At 36.8% G+C, this 23,020-nt stretch overlaps 1 protein-coding gene across 5 annotated transcripts in view; it reads left to right on the top strand.

The window, feature by feature from the left end:
• The window catches only part of ARHGAP15 (Rho GTPase activating protein 15), a 327,658-nt gene that overhangs the window by 173,550 nt on the left and 131,088 nt on the right, over positions 1 to 23,020 (top strand). For all 5 annotated transcript variants that reach the window (XM_086750894.1, XM_086750893.1, XM_086750896.1 and 2 more), the window contains one exon: positions 15,890 to 16,012. In XM_086750894.1, coding sequence (XP_086607020.1) covers positions 15,890 to 16,012 — 123 coding nt within the window. The remainder of the gene's footprint in view (positions 1 to 15,889; positions 16,013 to 23,020) is intronic.

Genomic DNA, 23,020 nt, shown 5'->3' with positions numbered 1-23,020 from the left:
TTATAGATGTGACTTGTGACTCATTGCTCTGCTCAGTGACACACAACTCTCTGGAAAAGTTATCTGTTTGAGCTTGGATAATCTTTAATTGTTTCGTATTCCTTATGCTCATTTATGGGGCATACGAGTAAATAGAGAGCTAGTCACTGAGTTATTAATTACCTCATTATTACTTAATTATCACTATTGCATACTTCATTTTTATGGAGAATTATATCATAAAAGAAGGTATTTTATACTGCCCACCACAGTTAAGTATGAATGACAGTGATAGCTAATGCAAGATTGAGTTAGTTAAAGAAAATCAATCAGAAATCCTCACTATAGATTACTATCCGGTTTCTTTTGCCTTTTCCAGCAAATGCTTCTCATCTTTGACTTTGAAACCCAACAGTTTATACTGGGTTCTTGTTTCAGTGGACTAATCCCCTTTCATAAATCATGTTCAAGTGCTGAAATAATTTGCACATCGTTTAAAGAGTATTTGCTTTGAAACATTCACCTCAAGCCCTTTTGTATATCCTTTCTCTCTAAAGATTTGTAGTATTTGTTTTGTTCTCTGAGGTATAAAAGACCTGGGTAAACTTTATTCCTGTTGTTTCAAGATTAGTGAAATAAAATGCATATTTATTCAACTGGGACTGAAAGGAGCTTTAGTAAAGACGATCATACACACGACCCATAGGAAAGTTATAATACAAAATGTCTGTCTTAAAATCTCTTTAGGTTTGTTCAAAACACTATTAAAGGACTAAAGTTTAAAGGAAAAAAAAAATAAGGGGTGGGGGGTTACAAATCTGTATTCCTTCTTTGTTCCAAAGAAGAGAGAGACACTATATATTTTTCTTAACAAAATAAACTCCTACATGTGCACTCAAGATAAATTTGATATGGAGGCAAGTAGGGACTGGATAGTCATGATTACTTTCTTTTTTTTTTTTCCTACTGAACTACACATACTGACACAGCATTCAAGAAAGCTGCCTTTTTGGAAAAATATGTAGCAGTTGTTTCAAACAGGCACTTGCTTCAGAAAAGCAATCGCAAAGAAATCATGAGCATTTTAGGTATTATTGGAGTCAAGCAGTTGTGCCCCTTCCATGTGCTAAACAGATATTTACTCTACTACTTTTAAGCCCAACTATCCAATGCATCTTGCACTGGTTTGGTGCAGTCTCTTAATTCCTTACTAAGTAGATCTTCATTGACATTAGGAAGTAAAACTAAAGTGTGACCTATTTTGTGCAAAATCATAGAATCATAGAATGGTTAGGGTTGGAAGGGACCTTCAAAGGTCATCTAGTCCAACCCCTAAATGTCATGATTTATATAGTTTAAAGCCATAGACAATGCGGACAGTTACATTTCCTTGATCCTCCATCACCTGCGGTGTCAGTATGTCTCCATTTTTTTATATCTCTGTATTTCACCTCCACAGAGAAATAATATAGCCTGACAACCGATAGCACCTAAACAGATACAGATATTTTCAACGGGAAATATTGCAGACTACTGCCTTTGGAGACAGGTCGCAATTAGCGCATGAGAGGGACTCACTGAGCTTTGTTCTTTGGGGAGGAAGAGCCAGCCCAGCTTTCCATCACTGCCGTGAACTTAATTCTGAAGCCTCTCGTGGTAATTATTGAAATGACTACCCTGATTGCAAGTTTGTAGCCAGAAAAAAAAAATGATTCTCACACCACACTGTATTCTGAGGTTTCACTGCTATTTATAACTCATCCAGATGCAATCCTCCTGGTACTTTGTGAGGAATGTGACAGAAATAAAGAGGTTTTTAGGTTATAAAATTCTAAATTAAGCTCAATTAGAAAGATTGTAGATCAGACTGTAGATAGGAATATGCCTACTGCCCAGACTCACTTTTTTCCTTATGGTGAAATCATTTAAATGTTTGCACCTTCCAGGCTGGAGGATGTATTTCATTGAAATCCTCCAATTCCAGATATTTAAAGACCAACTTAATGGATGAAAGCATGGTGCTGTGTACTGGAAAGGGCTTATTGATGCTGTTAGAAGGAATATGCTTCATAGGTTCCCTTATTTTTCCACCAGCTGCCTGCTGATGTGCCAGATAAACAGATCTTGCCTCTGACAGTCAAAGGGTGGAATAACACCGAAGGGTTAAATGCTGTACTGTTTCTCAATTAAGTAAAATGTTCCAACTAGCTGGCTTTAAATATCGATGCTGAAGAGAACACTATGACATATGAGCAGCTCCCCTCACCACCAAGGATATTTGGCTCCATTTAATTAATTCCATTGGCCATTGTCTTAAGTGTGCCTAGGATTCACCCAAGAGGAATTCACTCGCGTTACCGTTATTGAAAAGTGTAACACAGCATTATCTGCCTCAGACAGACTTTTTGTAGCATTGAATCAATTCCCCAGTTCTTGAAAACAACTACCTCATTTGATTCCTTTCATAATTAATGAAATTCAGTAGTAATGCTTTTGCCCCTCAGCTCATCCTGGAAGAATGTTCCAAAACTTCAGTTTTCAAGCTGAAAGCATTCTAATTTTCAGCCTAAATGGACTTGTGGTACGCATGTGCTCTTGCGTCAGCATTTAGCTAGCTCTTTATTTTCAGCAGTTCTTTTCTGTCTCAGGTGTACCACTCCAAATAGAGTTACAGACAGTGGCATTATTCCTTCTCCCACTTGGTTTGGTAGACTAAGTCAGCCAAGATTTGTAGTCGCCTTTCCTATGATAGGATGCTGCTCTTTTCCCTCATCATCTCAAATAGCCCTTTTCTGGATCTGCCCCAGTTTCAGTCCCTATTTCTTGCACATGGATATTCAAGGCAAGGTCTTCCCACAGCCGTGGGAAGTGGAATTCACTCTTCCATATGGAAATGGCTCTCCTGATACAGCCTAGGGATAGTATTTATCTGTTTCATGGCCGCTTTTTTTAGAGATAAATAGTAAACAACCAGAACATGTAGATCCTGCTGTCCTTTAATCTTTTGCAACCAATGCATCCTCCATGAAAACCAAAGAGTAAGCCTGCCTTAAGCCTTTTTATAGCATATAAAATGTGTTCCCATATGTGATAACAGTTTTTGTAATTAATTTTTAAGTTGTTCAATTTATATGGAAAGGTAATATTCTTATAAAACTGAGCAACTCTTTCAAACAGCACATTTTAAATAAATGAATTTAAAACACTCCAGTGCTAATAAACTTTTAAAAAACCTTTGGAGAGAAAAAGACTTAACACCATGAAATTCAGGAACACTTCTTATCCAGAACATATAAATAATTTAAAAATCGTGCAGGTATGAAGCCCTGCTAGCAATAGTCTATCCCTGTGAGTAAAGCTTTATAGGTCATGTAAGTTGCAATCATTTTTACTGAAGAAGATTATACTCTAGACCAAGGATCCAGAGCCAGAAGGGAAGGTGTTCAGACGTAAGCAGGTCAGAAAAGAAGAGCAGTCAGATGCAGGTTTGATCATTTGCCATTTAGCTGGCATTGAGGTACAAAAACATAAATTAGAGCCAGTTAATATTTAACTTGGTGGATATCCATAATAATAGACTTCATTCAAGGTGCAGTAACATGTGGCTTAAGTCCACATCACTCTGTGCTCACTCTTTATAGGACAGACTGGCCATGTCCTCATCAGATAAAGCTTTTCTTCAGATCGTCTGTGGTCACCCTTTGATGTCACCTGGTGGTGTTAATGTGTGTGTCTGATATAAACTGATGGTTATACGCATCCCAACAGCCTGGTGCTTTTAAAACATTGTGGTGAATATGTCTGATATGTGGACATGCAATATGATGCTTGAAGGTGAAACACCTTCTGGAATAAGAGTTAATGGGTGGCAAAGGCAAAGACACTTGGTGCTGTCTTGTCCATAATACCTTTCGGAGGAGTCCCTGGAGTCAACTGGCTTCTGAACAGCACCCAGGTTTTCCCTTGGGAAAAAATAGCTAGAAGGACCAGAAAGTTGACTAAAAGTTAAGTTGTGCAGGTGATCATCTCAGGATCACTCTTTGTCTTCTATCCCAGTTTTAGATACATTCACTTAAATCAAAATCTTTGTCTCCTTGCTATGGTTTCCAAGAAGTCAAGAAGTTCTATTCCTGCAAAAATAAGCTTTGTATGTGTTTTTGTGTAAAAACTTATATATAGTATCTTTCTTGTCTAGGTAAAACTGAAGATTATTATTTTAGGATACCTCGATGCTCCTACCTTCCTTTCTTTATATGAAGGTATTTCAGTTGACATATTTGAATGAAAATCAAAAGATAGCACTAAAAATTAACGGAGAAATAATGAAAACACTGTAATATCTGAATTGTTACACAATGTTATCTGCAGGTCATTGAGTATGATGGGTCAAGGGTAGTACTGACATTAAGGCACAATTACAAACAGTAGAATACTTGATTTACTGTTGCAACTTTGCTCTTAATGTAAGTTACACATTAGTCATTCCTGAACTGAAAGTTTAAGTCTTGCTTAAAAAATCTTTTGTTAAGTTTCAGATTTGGGGACTCTGATAGATTGAATCTGGGGTTCAGTTATGAGAAAAGTAAATTTTTCTTTTAATTGCCCAAGTGGCTTGAAGGATGAAGAGAGAATAAAAGATGAGGGACGAGCAGAATGGAGTCAAGGTGGTGACATGGGGAAAGGGGAAGAAAACATGAGTATTTTGTGGGTTTTAGTCCAGAAAATTAAGTTAGCAGAATTCACCTTTTCCAAACAATGGGTTACTTAGAATTCATCTGTAGCTGTCCCTGCTCAAGTTACAAGTCATTCATAATAATAAAGCTTTCTAATTCTGTGACAGAATATTCATAACATCTTTAAAATACTCAGCTAGATAATGGTCCCCAGGATCTGGACAGCAAAACTTCAAAAGGCAGAGTCCTCTGATCTCCAGTTTCCTTATTCTCTCTAAGCTTGGAAGGTTTCAACTATCAAGCATAGATTAAGTTTTATTGGTTGATAGTCTAATTGCATTTGTATTATCTTTCCCCTTAAAATTATTTTCTTTTCTCTGTATTGGATTTCATCCAAATATTACTACTTCCATGAAGCAGTTTTGTGAAAATGTTTTGCTTTTGCTTTGATGCTTAACACGTGAGTGTTGCAATAAGGTGCTGGTTCCTGATAATAGTTTTCCTTCTGTAAGGAAAAGTTTCCACTATCTTCTGTGCTTTGCTTATATTTGATAGAGCTCTTTGGTTGAGGCTTTTCATGGACAAGATAAGGTTTGGTTAAACATCTGAACTTTTGAATGTTTGTCTGAACTAGATTCGACCTCTAAATTTGTCCATCATTAGTTATTTTGCTTTTCTTTTTAGAGACTAAATTATGCTATTAAATATGTTCTAAAGTAGGTTAAGTCCCTGTGCAGTTTGTCAGCTGGAACATTAATTTTAAAGCTAAACCAGTCTTCTCTCGTATCTTTTTAACATTTTGTCTGAGTTTTGACCATGGCTGGTCAAACATAGGGTCAGTGCACCCAGGCAAACCCCACACGTAGTTGATCGAAGTGTCTCAAAGTTGTTGGGATGACTGGCCTCATTTTGTTTCGGGAAAAGATCGTGATATACAGCATTTGCCTGCTCAGGCAGCTTGTCCCAGTGCAGCTGTTCTCGAGACTGTCTCTGAAGATGTCCCTCTCCAAGGCCCTACCCAAAGGTCAAGTGGTCTTGGGTTCCCAGATACCTGCTGCAGCAAATCTGTTGTAGGACGTGCTCATTTCTAGGTTCTCAGTTACTCATGCCTTCAACTGACCACATCTGTGTGTCCTCCTTGGACTCATATCTTAACTCTGCTGACCCAGACCTTGCCCTCGTGCTGCCTGTGTGATGAGAAGGAGTCACCATCAGATTGTAGCTGCCCTGGAGAGGGAGAGTGGGTAGCTGCTGCACAAAGCCAGAAGCATTGCTCCTAAAGCACCTCGCACCTTGGCCAAAGCTGCACTCAGTAGCACAAGGTTGAGAGAGGGCAATGTATAGTTTCTATCTGCTGTTACACAGCTGAGCTGTGTGACCAGATCTTTATTAGAAGACCAACTTCTGATAAAGTCTTTCAGGTAACCAGTCAAATTTACAAAATAAACCATTATATTAGGTGGCTAAATATACCAGCAGCTTTATTCTGGGTTTTCCTTTTCCCCCTGTAATTACACCGGCTCAGCCCAAGAAAGAGGCTGACCCATAGCATATCTCACAAGGCACCTTCTCCCACTAACAGCCTCCATCAGGTAGGCTCACACAAAAGCTATAGTCTCCATTTGGTCTCCTTCCTGGTTTTATGTCTATTTTAGGCAGATCCCAAAGCACCTTTAGTGGAAATCTTTCCTGTGTCCTCGCAGTGCAACTCTGACAATACCTTGTAGGCAAAGAGCTGTAACTGCTTGAAATTTTGAAAATCATTTGTGTTTTAACAAACGGAAATAATTTCTATATAGAAAATGAAGCTGATGATAGTAAAGGTCACTTTGTCTAAAGTTTATATTTATGTGAATATAGATGTTGGAGATTCTTACCAGAATTTTAAATTAAGGTAAGAAGTAAAAAGGATTTTTAAATCTGTTGACTTATTCTTTTAAAAAAAGAGATCACAGGTGATCTTTTGTTCAGTTTTACTTACTCTAATGAATTAATTGAGGTAGAGATAATTTGATAAAGTAGAGTCAACATATAAACAGCATATAGAGAATGGATTTCAGATCTTTGTCTAGATATTTTTTCATTACTTTAAAGATAATGGGTGTGCCTTTCTCTTTCATAAAGTATCACATCTACATTCACTGGAAAGTACTGAACTTGCTGTATTGGGAGAGCAAAATGTACTGGGACTTGTGCTTTGAAACAACAAATGCACTACCATTTCTCATCAGAAATAAACAATTTTAACATGTTGATTTTTTTGTAACTTATGCACTAAGAATTAATTGTATGAAAAGGATTAGAAGTTCATAATGGATCAAAAAATATAAGGTTATGAATATAATTGGAGGCTGAGTACAACGGAAATATAATTAAATTTTAAAATAATTTACTTTTTAAATTTAGAAGTACAAAGTATAATTTATGAGTCTCAATAAAAAGAAAATTCTTTGTTATTATATTCTTTCTGGAAAGGTCCCATAAGATCGGATTGGAATAAAAGATTCAACAAGGTATCCAAGAGTGTGTCTAAATTTAAATATATGAATCATTTGTATGACTCTTAACAAGGGTGATAAATGCAGCAATGCCAAGTCTCCCTTGTTCTCTACAGATAATTAGTTTGTTTTCCAAAGCATAAGGCAGAATTATATGTAGGTTTTGAAGTTAAAAGTGCACACATGGCTGGCAGTACCCAGCCACTCAGAAGGGTTTTCTTTTGGCATAACAGTCTTTCTGGTGCTCCTGGTAGAAAACAAACGGTATAATTTTCTTGTCCTTTTGTCTGAGGAATTTAGTGTAAGTGATGCCTATTCATATTATTTGCAAAAGGTTGAAAAAGTTTTCTTTTTAGATTGACTCTGTTAGGAGTTAAGCATAAAGACTTTAAAGTTATTGACATACATTCCATGACAGAAAAAAAGAACAAACAGAACTCCATAGTCAAAAAAAAAAAACCCTGAATGGATTACATGTTGTAAATTACTTGTTCAACTCCATCTGCAGGATAGTCTTCAATTCCTTGTTCTGTCTTCCTCAACATTTAATTGCATTTTTATTTTCTTTTGGGAAGTCTGCTTAAATATATTTTTGTATTATGTATATCAACTTCAAAAGTCATTAATTCAAATATGGCCATTTTTTCATCTATAACTGTCATATTTTATATAAGTGAGATAAGAGTCTACAGCTGAAAGCACTGGAATAGGACAGTAATGAGTCACCCAGGCAGCGAAGGGCAGGGCCACTCTTTAACTCCTATATGTTAGACCATCCAAGTTATTAAATATTTTCCTGGGAATTTTAGCAACCCTCTCTAAGGGAGAGAAGTACACCAAATGCAAAAAGCATCTCTATCATACTCCTAACTTTTGCCCATATTCATCTGTAGTTAAGTCACTCTTTACCTGCAGATTTACAGAAAGCAGCTACTGAAGGAGGTTTGAGATCAGGCAAGTCCTCGCTGATCTATGCTTGTACCGAACTGTCCTCCTCCGTTCAAGAGGGATAAAGAACTGCAGCTACTTTTTTTGCAAAGAGACTGTGCCAAGAGTCCTAATCCCTGACACGGGCTCAGAGAGACCAGTTTTCCTTCCCAAGCACGCTGTACTCTCTCTTCCTAGTGCCTGAAAAGCCCAACTTTGTGTACTACAGCAGATTTCATCCAAGTCCCACATGTTTTACATTAGATGAACATAAACTGGTCATACTGTACGAATAAAACAAACTCATTGATTTTTGACATTGTGGTTTTTATATTCAAGTTAAGTGTGTATAATAGCATTTCTAATATTGTTACAATACCAAAAAAAATGTGGAAAGAAAGGCTTGGCGTGTCCTGGGTGATCTAGTCCAGTCCCTCCTGTCACAAGGTACCGTGTTCTATGTCCCTTTTCATAAATTTATTAAGCTTCATCTTAAATTCTTTTAGTTTTATTTGCCACCATGACTTCTTTGAAAGGGTGTTTTAGAATTTCATATTATGGCCAATTTAGACTCATTTATTCTTGTGCCAACATTGTTCTTCAGTTTAAACAGCTCTTCTCCCTCCCTGCTGTCCTCTTCTCGTCTCCTGCTCCTTTTCCCACCCCCACGAGCAAATTCATAGAGAACAATTACAGCCTTCCTCAGTCATTTTCTAGCTGGTCAAAGAAGCCAAGCTCCCCGTCTGCTTTCAAAGGCTCAGCAGCCTGTTCTCCTGGTACTTCTCACGGCTGCTGCCTGCACCTTTCCTGGCATGAATTCCTATCTCACACATGTGAGTGTCCAAAGTTGCTCACTCATAAAAGAGAAATATTTTGTATTAATCTTTCTCTGACTACTGGGCAATATTAGGTCTAGTCTGGTTTCTCCAGCTTCCAGTCTCAAAGTCACTAAGGTTTTGTCTGATATTCTGAATCCTGTCTGAACTGATGATGCTTTCCAGCCTTGAGTCACCAACAAGTATTTTTTGAATGCTCCTACTTTTTCTATTGGAGTCATTAATGAAAATGCAAAGATCAATTCCACGAATATTTAAGGACTTGCTCTGGTAACTCTCCTTCAATACATAGTTCTCCTTTCAACAGAGCTAATTTTAATACCTTATTTAGTACTTCACAGTTATTGCTTTAATTCTCTCCATGTTCTCTCATTTAACTAATAATTTCCCATTTAGAATCATATAAAATATGCACCTGAAGTCTGGATAGATTTGGCCTATTGTATTCTCCTTTTCTAAAAAAAAAAACAACCTAATTTATTTTATTAAAGAAAGATATCACGTTAGTTTGGTATGATCTTCCTTTACGAATTCAATACAGACTCAGAAATATTGCTTTACTTTTCCAAATATTTGTGGTACAGATACCACTAAGAAAAGCTGTATGGGGGTGCCAGTTTATTTCACGATGTAAGCACGTAGTGATACATAACACACTGTTCATTTATTTCCATTTATTATTAGTGGGGGACAAAATTTTTTAAGTTTATATGCATCAGAGCATGATGGAAAATATGAATTATATAGTCATTTTATTGAATCTTTACTGATAACGCACACAAATTTCACAAAGTGTAATGACACTACTGAGCACTTAAGTTGTTAGGCTGTCATATTAGAGGAAAATTATTTCTGCTATATAATCACTGTTTTATTTTTCTTATTGTTTATTTCTGAGCTTGCTTCATAAACATTTGCAAATGCAGATATACTTTCAAATATTTGTTTTAAGAACATAAATCTGAATGACTTAATATTCTTTGGTGCCTGTGCAACCAAAATCTTCTTAGCATCTCCTGGCCGGTGATACCCCTTCTGTCACCTGATGCTGCGGTTCTTGGGTCTATGCTCTGTAGTCATAAACTCTGTAATTTTAAAGCTTATCATAAACATAGGGATTAGGGGTAATGCCTGACTCCTGTATTTTCCCCACCAATCGTTTGTGTAGTGCCTTCAAGCAGACCATGTATCTGCCTCTCATTTTACTCTTTTACAAATCCAGATCTAGCAATTATAGTGTGGGGATGGCTCGTGAGACCTGCCCAGGAATTTCACTACGGGATAAAATAGAATGACTGACAAAAGTCTTTAGATCAATAAAGTAGGTGAAGTGAATTCTCTATCCTTAGAGAGCAGACTTTATTGACTCTTTCTCAGCATCACAAAGAAAAGGAAGGAGGTAGGGACTTGATTTTGTCACTCCCAAAACTTTGATGTTGGTTGAAAAACTGGCCATTTATACAGGCAATAATACATGCTGCTCCTTCCATAAAGGACTACGAGTAGTTTCACATTTACTGCTGGTCAAAAAAATCTGAAGACATGTTGAATTCTGAGTTACAGTGAAATCCAATACAGCTTAAAGTCATGAGTCATTATATGTTCTTAAATTACAGTGTCTCCTGGAACGTAGGCATAGTCATACGCCTCTGCATGTGCTATATTTCTTCAGAAGGATGAGACACTCGGCAATTAAGCATTCCTATTACTTGAAATTAATTAATTAACTAATTAATTATTTTACATTAGTATTTTCACACATATGTGATTGCACTGCTGTTAGATTGGCACTGTCATTATCCAAAGTCCAACTTCTACCTCCCCTTTTGTCACCTCAGCTTTGATCCAGTCCTGTAAGCTGCTGCTGAGGACTCTGGATATGAGTGAAAAGCACTTCAGAAAATGCTTAATTTAAGAAATCAGAGATTGCAGTTAAGCCCATGGATCTGTTCATATGTATTTTAAGAAAGTTGCAGCTAGGATTTTTGTCAGTGTATTCTGTATTTTCAGTGGTCAAGCTTGCCACTTTTAGTATTCCTTGGGAAAAGAATGATTAAATCTCAGTTTATGGGTGTTATCGTCATACCACAAGTTATCTTCATTTCTAAGAACTTCCCAACATTTTAAAGTCCTTAAGAGTATTAAAAAAAAATTTGCATGGTCCAGTCTAGTTGTGGGTTTTTTTCCTGCAGAACAAGGCTAATGGAAGAGAAGGTACGGATATAAAGCTATTTGAAGCTCTTAATGCCTTATCCACTCTCACTTCTGCTCTTCATTCTGTATGAACCCTTTCCACCCAAATGAATTGCATACAATCATTTTGGGTGTCATAATAAACAGATAGGCATCATAATAATGTATTTCAGTTAGGAAGAGGTACTTGGAAGAAATTGACTTTGCAATACACATGATGTGAGACAATCAATAGTGCTTTAGTCTGACAAGCATTGTCAATACCCATTGTCACAGTTCAGAAAGTCATTAATGGATAGTTCTTCAAAAACCAATGCTTTCCACATGTTAGAGGTGTTCAGATATACTGTACCTGGCAGGAATTAATCATAGGTAAACCCTTGGGATTATGTATAACTCTTTTCTAAATTAAGAGTGAAAGAAAAGTCATTGGAAGGAATGTGAGATCATGTTATATGGACTAAGAAAATCTTGCCAATAAATATGGAGCTGTTTAGAATATATTAAAACATTTTATTTTCTGAATCATTCAGGGTCTGCCCACAACATCACACCCAGGAAAAACAATCTGCTAGAAATGTACTGTCTAGGTGCATGACTAAATTCACAGAAAGTAAGCACGGAAAAATTTTGATCCTTGCCCTAAGAAGATTAGAGCCTTGCCTGGTTCTTTAAGTTGTGGCCATGGCAAAAACCTGGAGAAAGGCTCTTGTAGCTTCACCTTGCAAATATGTTAGCCACTGCTTAATCCTGCTTAAATTATTATCTGTTTACTCTCATTGCATCATATGTACAATTTAGTCCATTCAATTGTAGCAAGTAGTTCTTCATATTGACTCTTGACTCTGTGCTATTTCTGCAGAACGGTGTGATTTGGAGGTAATAGATTAATTCTTTCCTTCATCCTGTTGTCTTGTTTAAAAACTCTTGTACAGACTTTATTTTGTAGTTTTACATGATACTCTTGTTATTTATATTTATATTTGTATTTATTTCTAGGAATATTAAGGCTAGAGTTGTGGCATTGAATAAGTATTCAGAGGATTTATATAGGCCCAAAAAAAGACAGGTCAGTTTTTTCTTGGTGTAATTTTTGTTACACAGAATTTAGCCTATAGTTATCCTTCCTAATTCAGCTGATGTTACTGCAGCGCTGTCGAATATTATGGGCCAAAGATGAGTTCTTTTTTTTATGCCTGACGATGTTTATACTATTTTATTCTTGTACCCGATCTGTATTACAATTCCCTAATGGAATAAACTGTTGTGATTTAATGTAGCTTAATTCTAGAGCAAATTGTCTCAGGAAAAATCTTCTCTCTCTTTTTTTTTTTTTCACTTGTCCCTTCATATCTTTCCCACCTGTGGTATAAATAGAGACCTAATAAAGTGATCAAAGTCAACAGAAATGCTTTTCTAGATCCGAGAGTGCAACTTTATTTCCAAGCAAATGTGAGGGTCAGTCAGTATTCAGGTTATTTTTTTTTTTGCTGTTGGATTGAAGTGTGTTTGCACCTACTTGCACTAGCAGAATAAAATTTAACATAATACTGGACTCTCTTGGGTTCCTCTCTCTGATGTATTGTCAAAGGCCCTGCCCAACAAGAGCAAGCATATGTTTCTTTTTTTCTGTCTCGGAAGCTTTTAGTGCAATATAGGAAATACTTCATTGAGGAGTCTGTGCAAAGGGAGTCTGTTCTGTGTTGGTTTTGAAGCATTTATGTGGATAAATCAGTGTGAGTCACTTCAGAAACTGAGGATATGAGTTTATTCAGTACAATGAATCAAACATCACACCCATGTGGTTTATACCAGGAAACATACAGTAGAAAAAGCAGTAGATTTTATTTCCTATTATTTTATATTTAGGTCCTTGAGTATCCTATTTTAATTCTGTATGAAACTGCTTTCCACTTTTTTTATGTTGTTTGAAGTCTGCCGATGCTCTTTCTTGGAGGATTCTTCTGTCCAAATCCAGAACCTGAAATTCAAAAAGGAAGGTACTCAAAAAAATATTTATTGTGGTTTTGGGGTTTTATAAGTTTGTTTTTTTTTTTTACTCTTGGAAGCAACATTTAGTCCTCTTTGTAGTTTCAAATATAATAGCAAAGTCATTTTAATGTGGGGATATCGCGAGAAGAATGGTTTGGCAAGAGAAGGAATACTTCTAAATGAGATCCCAACAAGAATATTTCTTACTAAGCTTGGTTTTGGAACATGCTAGCTAAACCCTTACATTTCTGGGACACTTGGAGTTTCCCTCTGGTGACTCACACATGTTTAATAGAATAAAACAAGAAATTAATAAAAATTAGCTTTGCTGCTGTTTTTAACTACGTGCTATACAGTTCAGCACAGAACATACACAGGTATCCATGACAATAATTATTCCTACCTCTAGCTGTAGTTTTAACAACATAATTGCTGTTTTAGGTATAAAACTTCCAGCTAGGTCAATTCATCTTTCTAAGCAGAGGGATTTTTACCCTGCTGCCAAGTCATAGATCCCCTATCCTACCATTCACAGTATGACCATGTTCACTTCAGTCAGAATCTCTTAATAAATCTGGTGTGTAGGCAGAGCTAAGCATGTAGTTCAAGTGGGCATGAAACGCTTCGGAGTCCCACAGAATGGGAAATGTGGAAAGTGTCTTAAGTGACTTCAGAGATGTTTTCACTCCTGCATCGTTTGCACTGGGGAAGCTTCACTGTAAGTCAGGAAAAGGCAAACCTGAGTATGAATCGCTATGGACAGAATGACCCTAAGCAACAAGAGAGTCTCCAAACTAAATATGATTCACTTCAGTGTTTCAAAGTGCCATTAAGATGCAGAATTAGAAACATCCATTTGTTGTTCTTTTTATAGCACAGCCAAGTCACTTGGAATTTTAGCTTGTCCCTGCCAAGGATTGCTCAATTTCGAACAAAAAGTCCTCCACTATAATGTTAAAAAAGCACCAACCATCAATTGAATGCTAATCTTTATATTCTATGATACATCACTCCAAGAATGCTACCATTAAAAAAAATGTGAATTCTATTTTTCATAAGTGATGGATTATTGTACCAAGCTGTGTATTTTCCAGTAAAGTGTCCTTTTATTTGTCCTATGCGATTACTAGTTTGTGGAAGTATGTGTGGGGTCATTTTAGTGCTGTGGGAAAATGGAGTTCTGTTAAAATCAGTAGTGAAATCAGAAGCAAACTATGCTCTGATCATCGTAGGCATGTGTTTAAATATTGCTTTCCTTAATTGGCTATGTTCTATTTACTTAAAATGAACAATTTGGCAAGTTTTTCTCCCTTGACAACAGCAAAGCGTAAACCATTTTATAAGTTTGGCTGTTAAAATCCGATTTGTAATGTAAACCACAATATTCCAGGGTTGTTACAGTTGCTTAACCAGTTGTTTTAGCTTGCCATTGTTTTATAATTGTGCACCTTTAAATATTCTGGTTCTGTTTATAATTTGTGCAAAACTTCTTGCTACAAAATAGCCCAATGATATTGATCATAATTTTCTTTTTGCTCTTTCTCTTCCTTTGGATCCTTTATAGGAAGATCAATGCATTATAGGGGAGATTCAATCCAGATGGGAGATCAGGGGCATTTCTGTAACCACAGCTAAACTATCCGGGGTACTATTTAGAAATTCTGTCAAAGGGACAATGGACCTGCAAGTTCAGCTAACGGAGAATACTATGCTTTGATGGGCCAATTTATTTATTTAATTATTATGATTTATTTTTCAAGAGAAGATGGAAAGCTATTCTTTCCTCAGAAAGCGGAAGCGACCCCTCTTGCAAGTGGAGGTCCTTGTCAGGGAAGGCTGTACACCTCTGGCTGCCCCATTTTCCTTCTCAGCCTTTGGGCAAATGGGTGGGGTGAGAGAGCCCGGGACACAGGATAAGGGTTATTCAAGGGTGGTGAGGTTCAGATGGTTTGTTAGAAAACTTTAAAAATCTGCTTTTCCAGAGAAACCTTTGGAGAAGATCTTCTGATGGCATCAGTGCTGCTTCTGGAGCATCCAGCCTCGAGTACTGAATTTCTGCTTCCTACTAATACTGCCTATTTTGATAGCTATGATGGTGACCTGTAAGCACCTCAGCAGAGAAGAAGTTAAATTTATGCCTTTGAACCTTCCTCCGGGGGATTTTCTGCAGCTGGGTTCTATGTCTTTTTGACACAGAGCAGGAATAAATCGAGCTCAAAATGTTTCTCAGTTTGGTAAATGCCTAAATATAATAAAATATAATCATTAGGATGGGAATACTTCTCTTTCCATAAATTAATGCATCTTGCACACGTTTCATGGCATGTAGCCATGTTTTCTATAACTGCATTAAATATATGTATAACGCTTAATCCATCTTGGCAAAAGAATTCAGTCCTTCACTAGTGGTGTAACCATCCGTCCTTTCTCGTAACAAGTAGTACACAGCTAATAGTGCACAGCACACTTTGAGTCCAGAGTTTGAGCTGAAAAACCATCCATGTGAAACTTCTTGGACTCGTGAACATTTCATGAGGAAACTGGTTGCCATCCAAATGCTTATAGGCAATAAATAATACAACTCTGTGAATAACCAGCAGAGTGAACTCATCATGTTTATTCACAAAAGTATTAATCAGATGTTTTCTGCCATCCAACCAGCTACGCTGCTGACCTACCGCATGATTTTACTAGGGTGGCTATGGCCATTATTTTCTAAGGATGTTGGGGCAAACTGCTATTAGTTTCAAAATGTCATTTCACTGAAGGTTTTTCTTCTAATTTCCTTTAGTTTTCAGGCTGAACTACAGTGCCTCTGACACAAATGACAGAAACCGAGTTAAAAGCAGATTAAAGAAGTTCATCTCCCGAAGACCCTCCTTGAAAACATTGCAAGAAAAGGGACTTATTAAAGGTGTGTTCAGTCTTATATATATATTTTGTATTAAAAAGTAGAAGTTCACAAATTAATTTTTCATTCTCAGTTAAATGAGTAAGTGCATCGGACAAATACTCCTTAGATATGGTTTTGTTGCTGTATCTCATAAAATTTACACTGCTGGGCTGTAAAGCAAAAATCAATGTCTGGTTACATCTATCTCTGTGCTACCTGACTACTGCTTCAGTTTTTCTGGTTTGGTGTGCATGTGGTAGAAGCCCCTCTACTTAACACAGGCACTCACCATGCACATTGCAAATCAACATGCTGCACAACTCAATTTCTTTGTAAGAGAAGAATATTGATATAATTTTGTACTTTAGAATAGGAACTTCAGATGCTGTGCTGACTAATCTGTTTTCTAGGGTAGGCTGGAATAGTTTCTGCTGTGTTCTCTGATTATTTCTCTAACTCGCCAACAAAGTACATTTTTAACAATTTAAAATATGTGCCAGTGAATAAGAAATGCTTTGAATCCGTGACTTTTTCCTCCTCCAATTTCTTGCTAAGTTGGTCAGCCATCGCTCTCACATATCTTTAAAAAATTGTTTCTTTGAAAAGACATCTTTGTTAGTTTATCCAAGGAGTAAGTGTTTTGCTAAGAAGCTGGCCGTCAGTTCGAAGGCAGAAGCATTCTGGCCACTAAAAATCAAGCAAAGCCACGTTTTTAAATATTGTCTGGAATAATGCTTTAAAAATTTACGCACTCCCAAATTATGATGTGTGAAACCCACAACTGCACATGCAAATTGACTGGAAAGAGGCATTTTGCCAGCAAGCCCCTGTCAATCTCTGGAGCGCAAGTTTTCCAGTGGTGTGTCAAAAATGGCAAGGGGTGTTGCTAGTGTGTATTAAACTTGTCTGTCCTGAGCCAAGAGATTGACCCCAGTCAGCAAAAGCTAAAGCAGCCACAAGAGTTAAACGCCAGCTGGGCCCATGTCTGAAGAGGAGGAGAAGATTTTGTGAATTAAGTTCTTATGTTTTAGACACATGCACAAATGTTCAGTGCAGTGCTGCTCACTGTAAGGAAATCTTCATTATATGAAACCATCATGTGCCTTAGTGATGGGCTTCTGCTTCTAACTGCCAGAGAAACTTGAAAAAAAATGTAATTTATGCATAAATATATGTGTGTGAGGTGTGCACACACTCTCACACCAAACTTTCCAGCTCTGTCCTTACATATTTGTGTGTGATTTCAACACATTGGAGGGTTCTGCCTCTTTGAAGTACTCTGTGGGTTGAGGGTGGGATTTGAATGCATTATATTAGTTTGTTTCAGTTATTACAGTAATAGAGTAGTGATTTATAGTCTTTTAATTTCTGAATTTAAGAGGGTTTTTTTTTTTTAGTTTAATAAAGTGTGGCTGATGAATCTCCTGTGGTGTTACATAGGGATCAGATGTGATCCCTGCTAACAAATCCAGATTCATTAGCATAACTCAAATCTATCCTCTAATATATCTCTCTAGGAAAGCCAGACACATTTGGTTTTGGTTACAGTTGCATTAAGCTCTTGCTGCACAAACATAGTTTGGTTTTACCTGGGATACTCTTCCATGGATAAGGAAGATGCATGATTTGTGACACAGCAACTCAAAATTGGTACCCGGCACGGTTTTATCACCAAACCAATGTTACTATGAAGAAAACATGTTAGTTATTTACCATGAAGTTTCATTAGGATTAGGTTTTGGCCGTGCAAATGAGGCAGGATTCGTTAGCACGGCTTTATTCCAATCTACGGTAAGTCTATGTGAAACGCTTATTTGATAAGGTTCCTTCATTGTCTTCACCAGAGTTTATCCCTTAATCTGTTAAAATGTTATGAAAATGCAGTTGCACTGCTTATACAGAGACCACTTTTAAATGTTAATTTTTAGGCTCACATTAGAATATTTTTAAATCAGCAAATGCAACCGTCCAGATTAAAAATGAAAAGCTTGCCAAATTTTGTATTATAAGATGCATCTATTTATTTTTCTAAAGGTGACTCAAATGGTTGCAGAAACATCTCAAAACTATTTATTTGGCTCATTTCTTAAGGGAAAAAATGTTAACCAATTTTTACAAGAAAAAATTCCTCCAGCTCTGAGAACATGCATGCTAACTTTTATCCCTTAGGGAAATATTTCTGTCAGAATTGTAAATCCTTTAAAATAGGGGCTCGTAATAAAAGTGTGTCTAAAGCCTTGCAGGACATCTCGGTACCAAATTTCTGACAAAGAGCTGTTCTGTGTGCTAGAGAAGAATTGATATAAATATCTGTGAAGCGTGTGGTGTTAATTACTCCAAAGCAGTGGCACTGTAGGTGCTGGGAAAACCTTCACTTTTCATCAAGTGCTATTCATATTTGCCAGGGGCACTATAAAGCTCTCAAATCTATATTGATTTTTTACATTCTGTGTCACATTGGAACCAAAACTCCAATAAATTTAACACGTAAATTATAGTCATGAGTAAATACATTTTGAGGTGGTAAGTTCACTTAAATGCAGTTCTGTGCTCTGTTAGTCACTGATGTGTACACACTTGGCCAGAAGACTCGACACATTTCTCTGCATTAACCAAATTTGGGAATACAGACTTCGAAATTAAATAGCAGTTTGATCTCCTGGGGTACTTTGTTCTGCCAGCACTGTTATCAGAAAATCTAGAAATTATGTGATTGTCACTTAACTCTTACCAAAACTTTGTTTATGTAGGATGTAGCAAATATTCATGTAGTAAATAAAGTAGGTAGTTAACAAATGAGAAGAATAAGAAGTAGGAGGAAAATAATCAGACAAAGGAAGGTAGCAGACCAAAGTGTAAATGTTAGTTGAATGTTGATCTGAAAGTGAAGATGTGCCAACGCTTTACATGACAAAAAGTTATTTTTGTCATCGCTGTCCCATTTGCTTTCTAGTCCTTTGTATAAAAGAAGCCAGAGTGGGAACAGCATGTTGGCTCCATTTATTGTGATGGGCTGGTCACTGGGGCTTTCCATGCTCCAGTGAGAGTTCTAATGAGGATCGTCAGTCCTTCTCATTCCGTCTCACTCATGCTTACACAAAATATCTTTGGCCTAGAAGCATTTTTAATAACTTTTGCGATGACATGTAATACAGTATTTTTATGTAACATATATGTGTCTATACACACATATATATGTGCATAGGTATCCACACATGCACACAAACCTAGAAAAAGTCAATAAAAGACATGTTCCATGTCAGCCATTTTAACAGTGTTATTTCGAGAATAACTGTGTTCAAATTTATATGCTGGGGCAGGGGTCCTCAGTTCCTTGGAATTGAAATATTCTCAGAATTTACAGAATCTGCACTAATACGCTAGAAAAATAATATATAAATCTCTTTTAAAACTACTTTATAGTCTATAATTGAACTTTGCTCTTTATGTTTGGGCTTTGTCATGATTTAATATTACCCAAAACAAATTGCCAACCTTCAACTTGATATTGGCCTGCTAACTTCCTGATTTCTGAGCCTTTCTAGTCCACACACATGCACAGAAAAAAAATAAAAAAGCTTCTGTGGAACCATGCTTTTAAAGTTATGGTGGTTGTGCTGGTAATAGTCTATAACAAAATACACTTTCCGTAAACGGTAAAAATGCATGAGTAACACTTAACATCAATGACACTGTGAGAAATTAGGAAAATGCAGTTGACAAGGAATTAATCTATTTTTTTGAAGGTTTGTTTTGTTGGGTTTTTTTTTTTTTTTCCCTGTAAGCTAGACACTGAAGGAACTTCACTGAATTTGTTTCGTAAATTAAGTTAAGGCAAAACCCAAAACAGCATAAAAATTGGAACGGTTACAACTGTTTCAAGATGAAAATAAAAGCCACTCAATTACTAGTGAAAGGAACTAGCTGTGATTTGGCTTGATAGCCTGTAGAACAGGGCTCAGCATATGCTGGTGGTTGTGCAGACAGCAGCGCAGAGGTCACCAACCATTTTACTTCCAGACAGGGGATAAGTCTGTATTGTCTCATATATCTCAATGGACCTTGGAGTAGTTCAGTGTAATGAGTATAACGCTCATGCGAAGTCCAAAAGTGTAGATTAAGACCTACCTCTGGCGTGTTCTGTAGTTCTTCTGGATTATGCAGGAATTTCGCTGGTAATGGGGTGCCCATAATAGCTTAGGGAAAGTTAGGAAATGTTTTGTTTGACTTGCAGGGACAGTGGGTCCAAGGGTATTTCTTTCTTTCTTTAACCACTACATGGACTTTTGGAAGTACCTTTCCCAAACCCTGTACTTGGCCAAATGCTGGGCAAAGTGATTTTTCCCTTTGACATGATGGTCAGAAATAATTCAGATAATTTTTAAATATCTCATTTTTGGAGACTTGTTTGGAGGAGTACAACAGACTCACTCTCTTTGATTTCAAATGAGCTCTTGTTCCCAGGAAACCACCATCACTTCTTGAAAGAGACCAGTGTCTGTGGTACTCTCTGTTTTCCCTTTTTCTGAGAATGTGAAGCAAATCTGGTAGCTCATATGCCACTTAATAGTAACTGTTCACAAATGTAATTTTTTTTTTTTAAATTGATGACCACTACAGATCAACGATATACAGTAAATCTCCAAGTTAAAAGGATTGGCAAGATTCCCAGCTACCATAAATCAGGGGAGCTCCTTTGACAACCTCGCTGACTTCAGTCAGCTGAGGACCTGGCCCACTTATTCTAAAAGCGTTGTGGCATTATTTGGAGCCTCAGTCTGGGATCAGCATCATTTTAATGTCTGACTTTATATGTCTGACTCTACAGATTGAGCAGCTCAAAGTGGTCACTTTTCAGAACACGGCCCTTTCCAACCACGTGCCTTCCCACTCCACAAACTTCACCACTGTGGTGCTTACCGTTCTGTCCCTCTCTGTACATTCCTCTATTATTTTGACTTTTTGTTCTCTTTCCCCCTTTTCACTACCAGCATTCAAACACATACAAAGAAAACAAACTCCTTAGATGTTGATACAAAGCGCTGGTAGTCCAGCAGTTAAAATCCAGATGTAGCAGAGTTAACTCTGCTCCTGGAAGGCACTGAGTTAAATAGACATAATTAATGTTTCTAAAAACTTGGGCGTAACACCATTGTACCTTCTCCTCTCATGTCGGAATTTGAGCTTCTCCCTAAGAAATGGGAATATTAGCCATGCCCTGTCCTGTTTTTTTAATAAAAAACACTGAAGTATGAGTTCCTTCCAAGTGTGGCCACATCTCATCCATGTACACCAAAAACAGTTAAACAATGACATTCTCAGTGAGGATGTGGCTTTAGTGATTTTGTTTTAATTGTTTTTTTTTTTTCCAGAAGTATTGTCTCCCATAGGCTAGATTTCTGCAGCTCAGAATTAGTGGCTTTAATGCAGCCTGTAAGAGCTACTTAAAAAAAAAAAAGTAGTTCTGTCAGGATCAGGGAAAACTTGAAGCTCCCCAGAACAAGCAATTCATTGCAGCTGTAATCATCATTTTATATTATACAACTTGCAAATGTCCATCCCCTCCTCTTCTGGTGTCTCGTTTTATATCCATGTGCAAAGCTGTCACACACCCCACCATCTTAAACAGAAAGTTTCATGCGCAGATATCAGGGATGTGTAATGTAAACCATACCACCAAACATATTATGAATCTATTGCTCTTCTTAAAAATGCTTGTTGGTTTTTCATACTATGGTATTGACTAACTGTCTGTGTTTGATGTATGGTTTACCAGCCTGATGTAGACTTATGGTTAGAGCTTAACTTGTTAGTTCTGCTTTTGCAGCCAATTCAGAATAACTACAGATGCCCCAAGATATTAAAATTGACTGCTCAAATGGACTCAGTGTGGGAGTTTCATTGGTTTTAAATTGATAACAGCTGAAAGAGTGAATGATTAAAGCTGTATATGGGCATAGTATGCAGCTCCTTTGTACAAGCTCTTGTGAACAGAATCCACTGTATGGGAATTGCCTTTGTTCTAATAAAAGATATTTCTGAACAATTGTTGGTTTAAATTTTTAAATGATGAAATAAGAGCATTTCAGGAGCCTATAGAGGAAATAATTCCTGAGAAACTGGAATAACTCTGAGAAGATAAAGTGGATTTCTATTCAGAGGGGAGCATTTAAAGTTAAGTAGCATTCCATAAGGTGGTAATTGTGTCTATTTCCCAGGCATTTGAGTTAAATAAGCTGGATAGGAAACATAAACTGTCATAACAGGAGGTTAGGAGTGTTGTGTACATCTTTTATTTTTAAATCATAAAAAATGAAGTTTTGAAGGGCCTTATCATAAATAAATCAAACAAAGGCCTTTATTTGCTTCCTTTATCCCTCTGGGAGCAGTTCTTGTATTTTAATAAAATGTTCTGGATAGTTTCCCCTTAAATTAATTTTTATATATATACATGCACCTATAAAAGAATAAGAAAATAGTAATTTAATCTTTCTTACAGATAAATCTAGTTTACAAAAGTTAGTAATTAGTCATTCCTATAATTCCTTGTTTTCAAAACCCTGCACAACCAAATCTTAACTAATTTTTCCTCAACTATCCCTGTGACCTCTAAGAGTGTAAATATGGCAGTGTAACTACTGCCATTCCTGTGTTTATGTACAGAAACAGATAGGTCAAAAAATCAATTGACTAGAAAGAGCCACAGAGTTTGCGGTTCAGGAGTACCCAGAATTCAGAGTATTTGGATGACTCACGAGATGATTTACTTATAAATACTCTTGAATTTCTAGAAGGGGAAAAAAAAAAAATCCAAAGCTGTTCTGTGTCATTGTTTTACCCTAGACTCTTTTGATGCTCAGCAACAATTACGGCTGATTTGCTGCCCCTTCTATTCAAGACAAAAATCCTGAGTGCCTATTTTCTAAAGAAGAGGTGTTTCAAAGCTTGATTCCAGAGTATAGAATGTGACTATACCCGTGTACTGAAAGGTACAGAAACAGAGGTTAAACATTTTGCTGGAGGAGATAC

This window comes from Chlamydotis macqueenii, chromosome 6, assembly GCF_036417535.1.
Source record: "Chlamydotis macqueenii isolate bChlMac1 chromosome 6, bChlMac1.mat, whole genome shotgun sequence".
NCBI classification, from domain to species: domain Eukaryota; kingdom Metazoa; phylum Chordata; class Aves; order Otidiformes; family Otididae; genus Chlamydotis; species Chlamydotis macqueenii.
The sequence above is the reverse complement of the archived record's forward strand: the minus strand, read 5'-3'. Positions and strand labels throughout refer to the sequence as shown.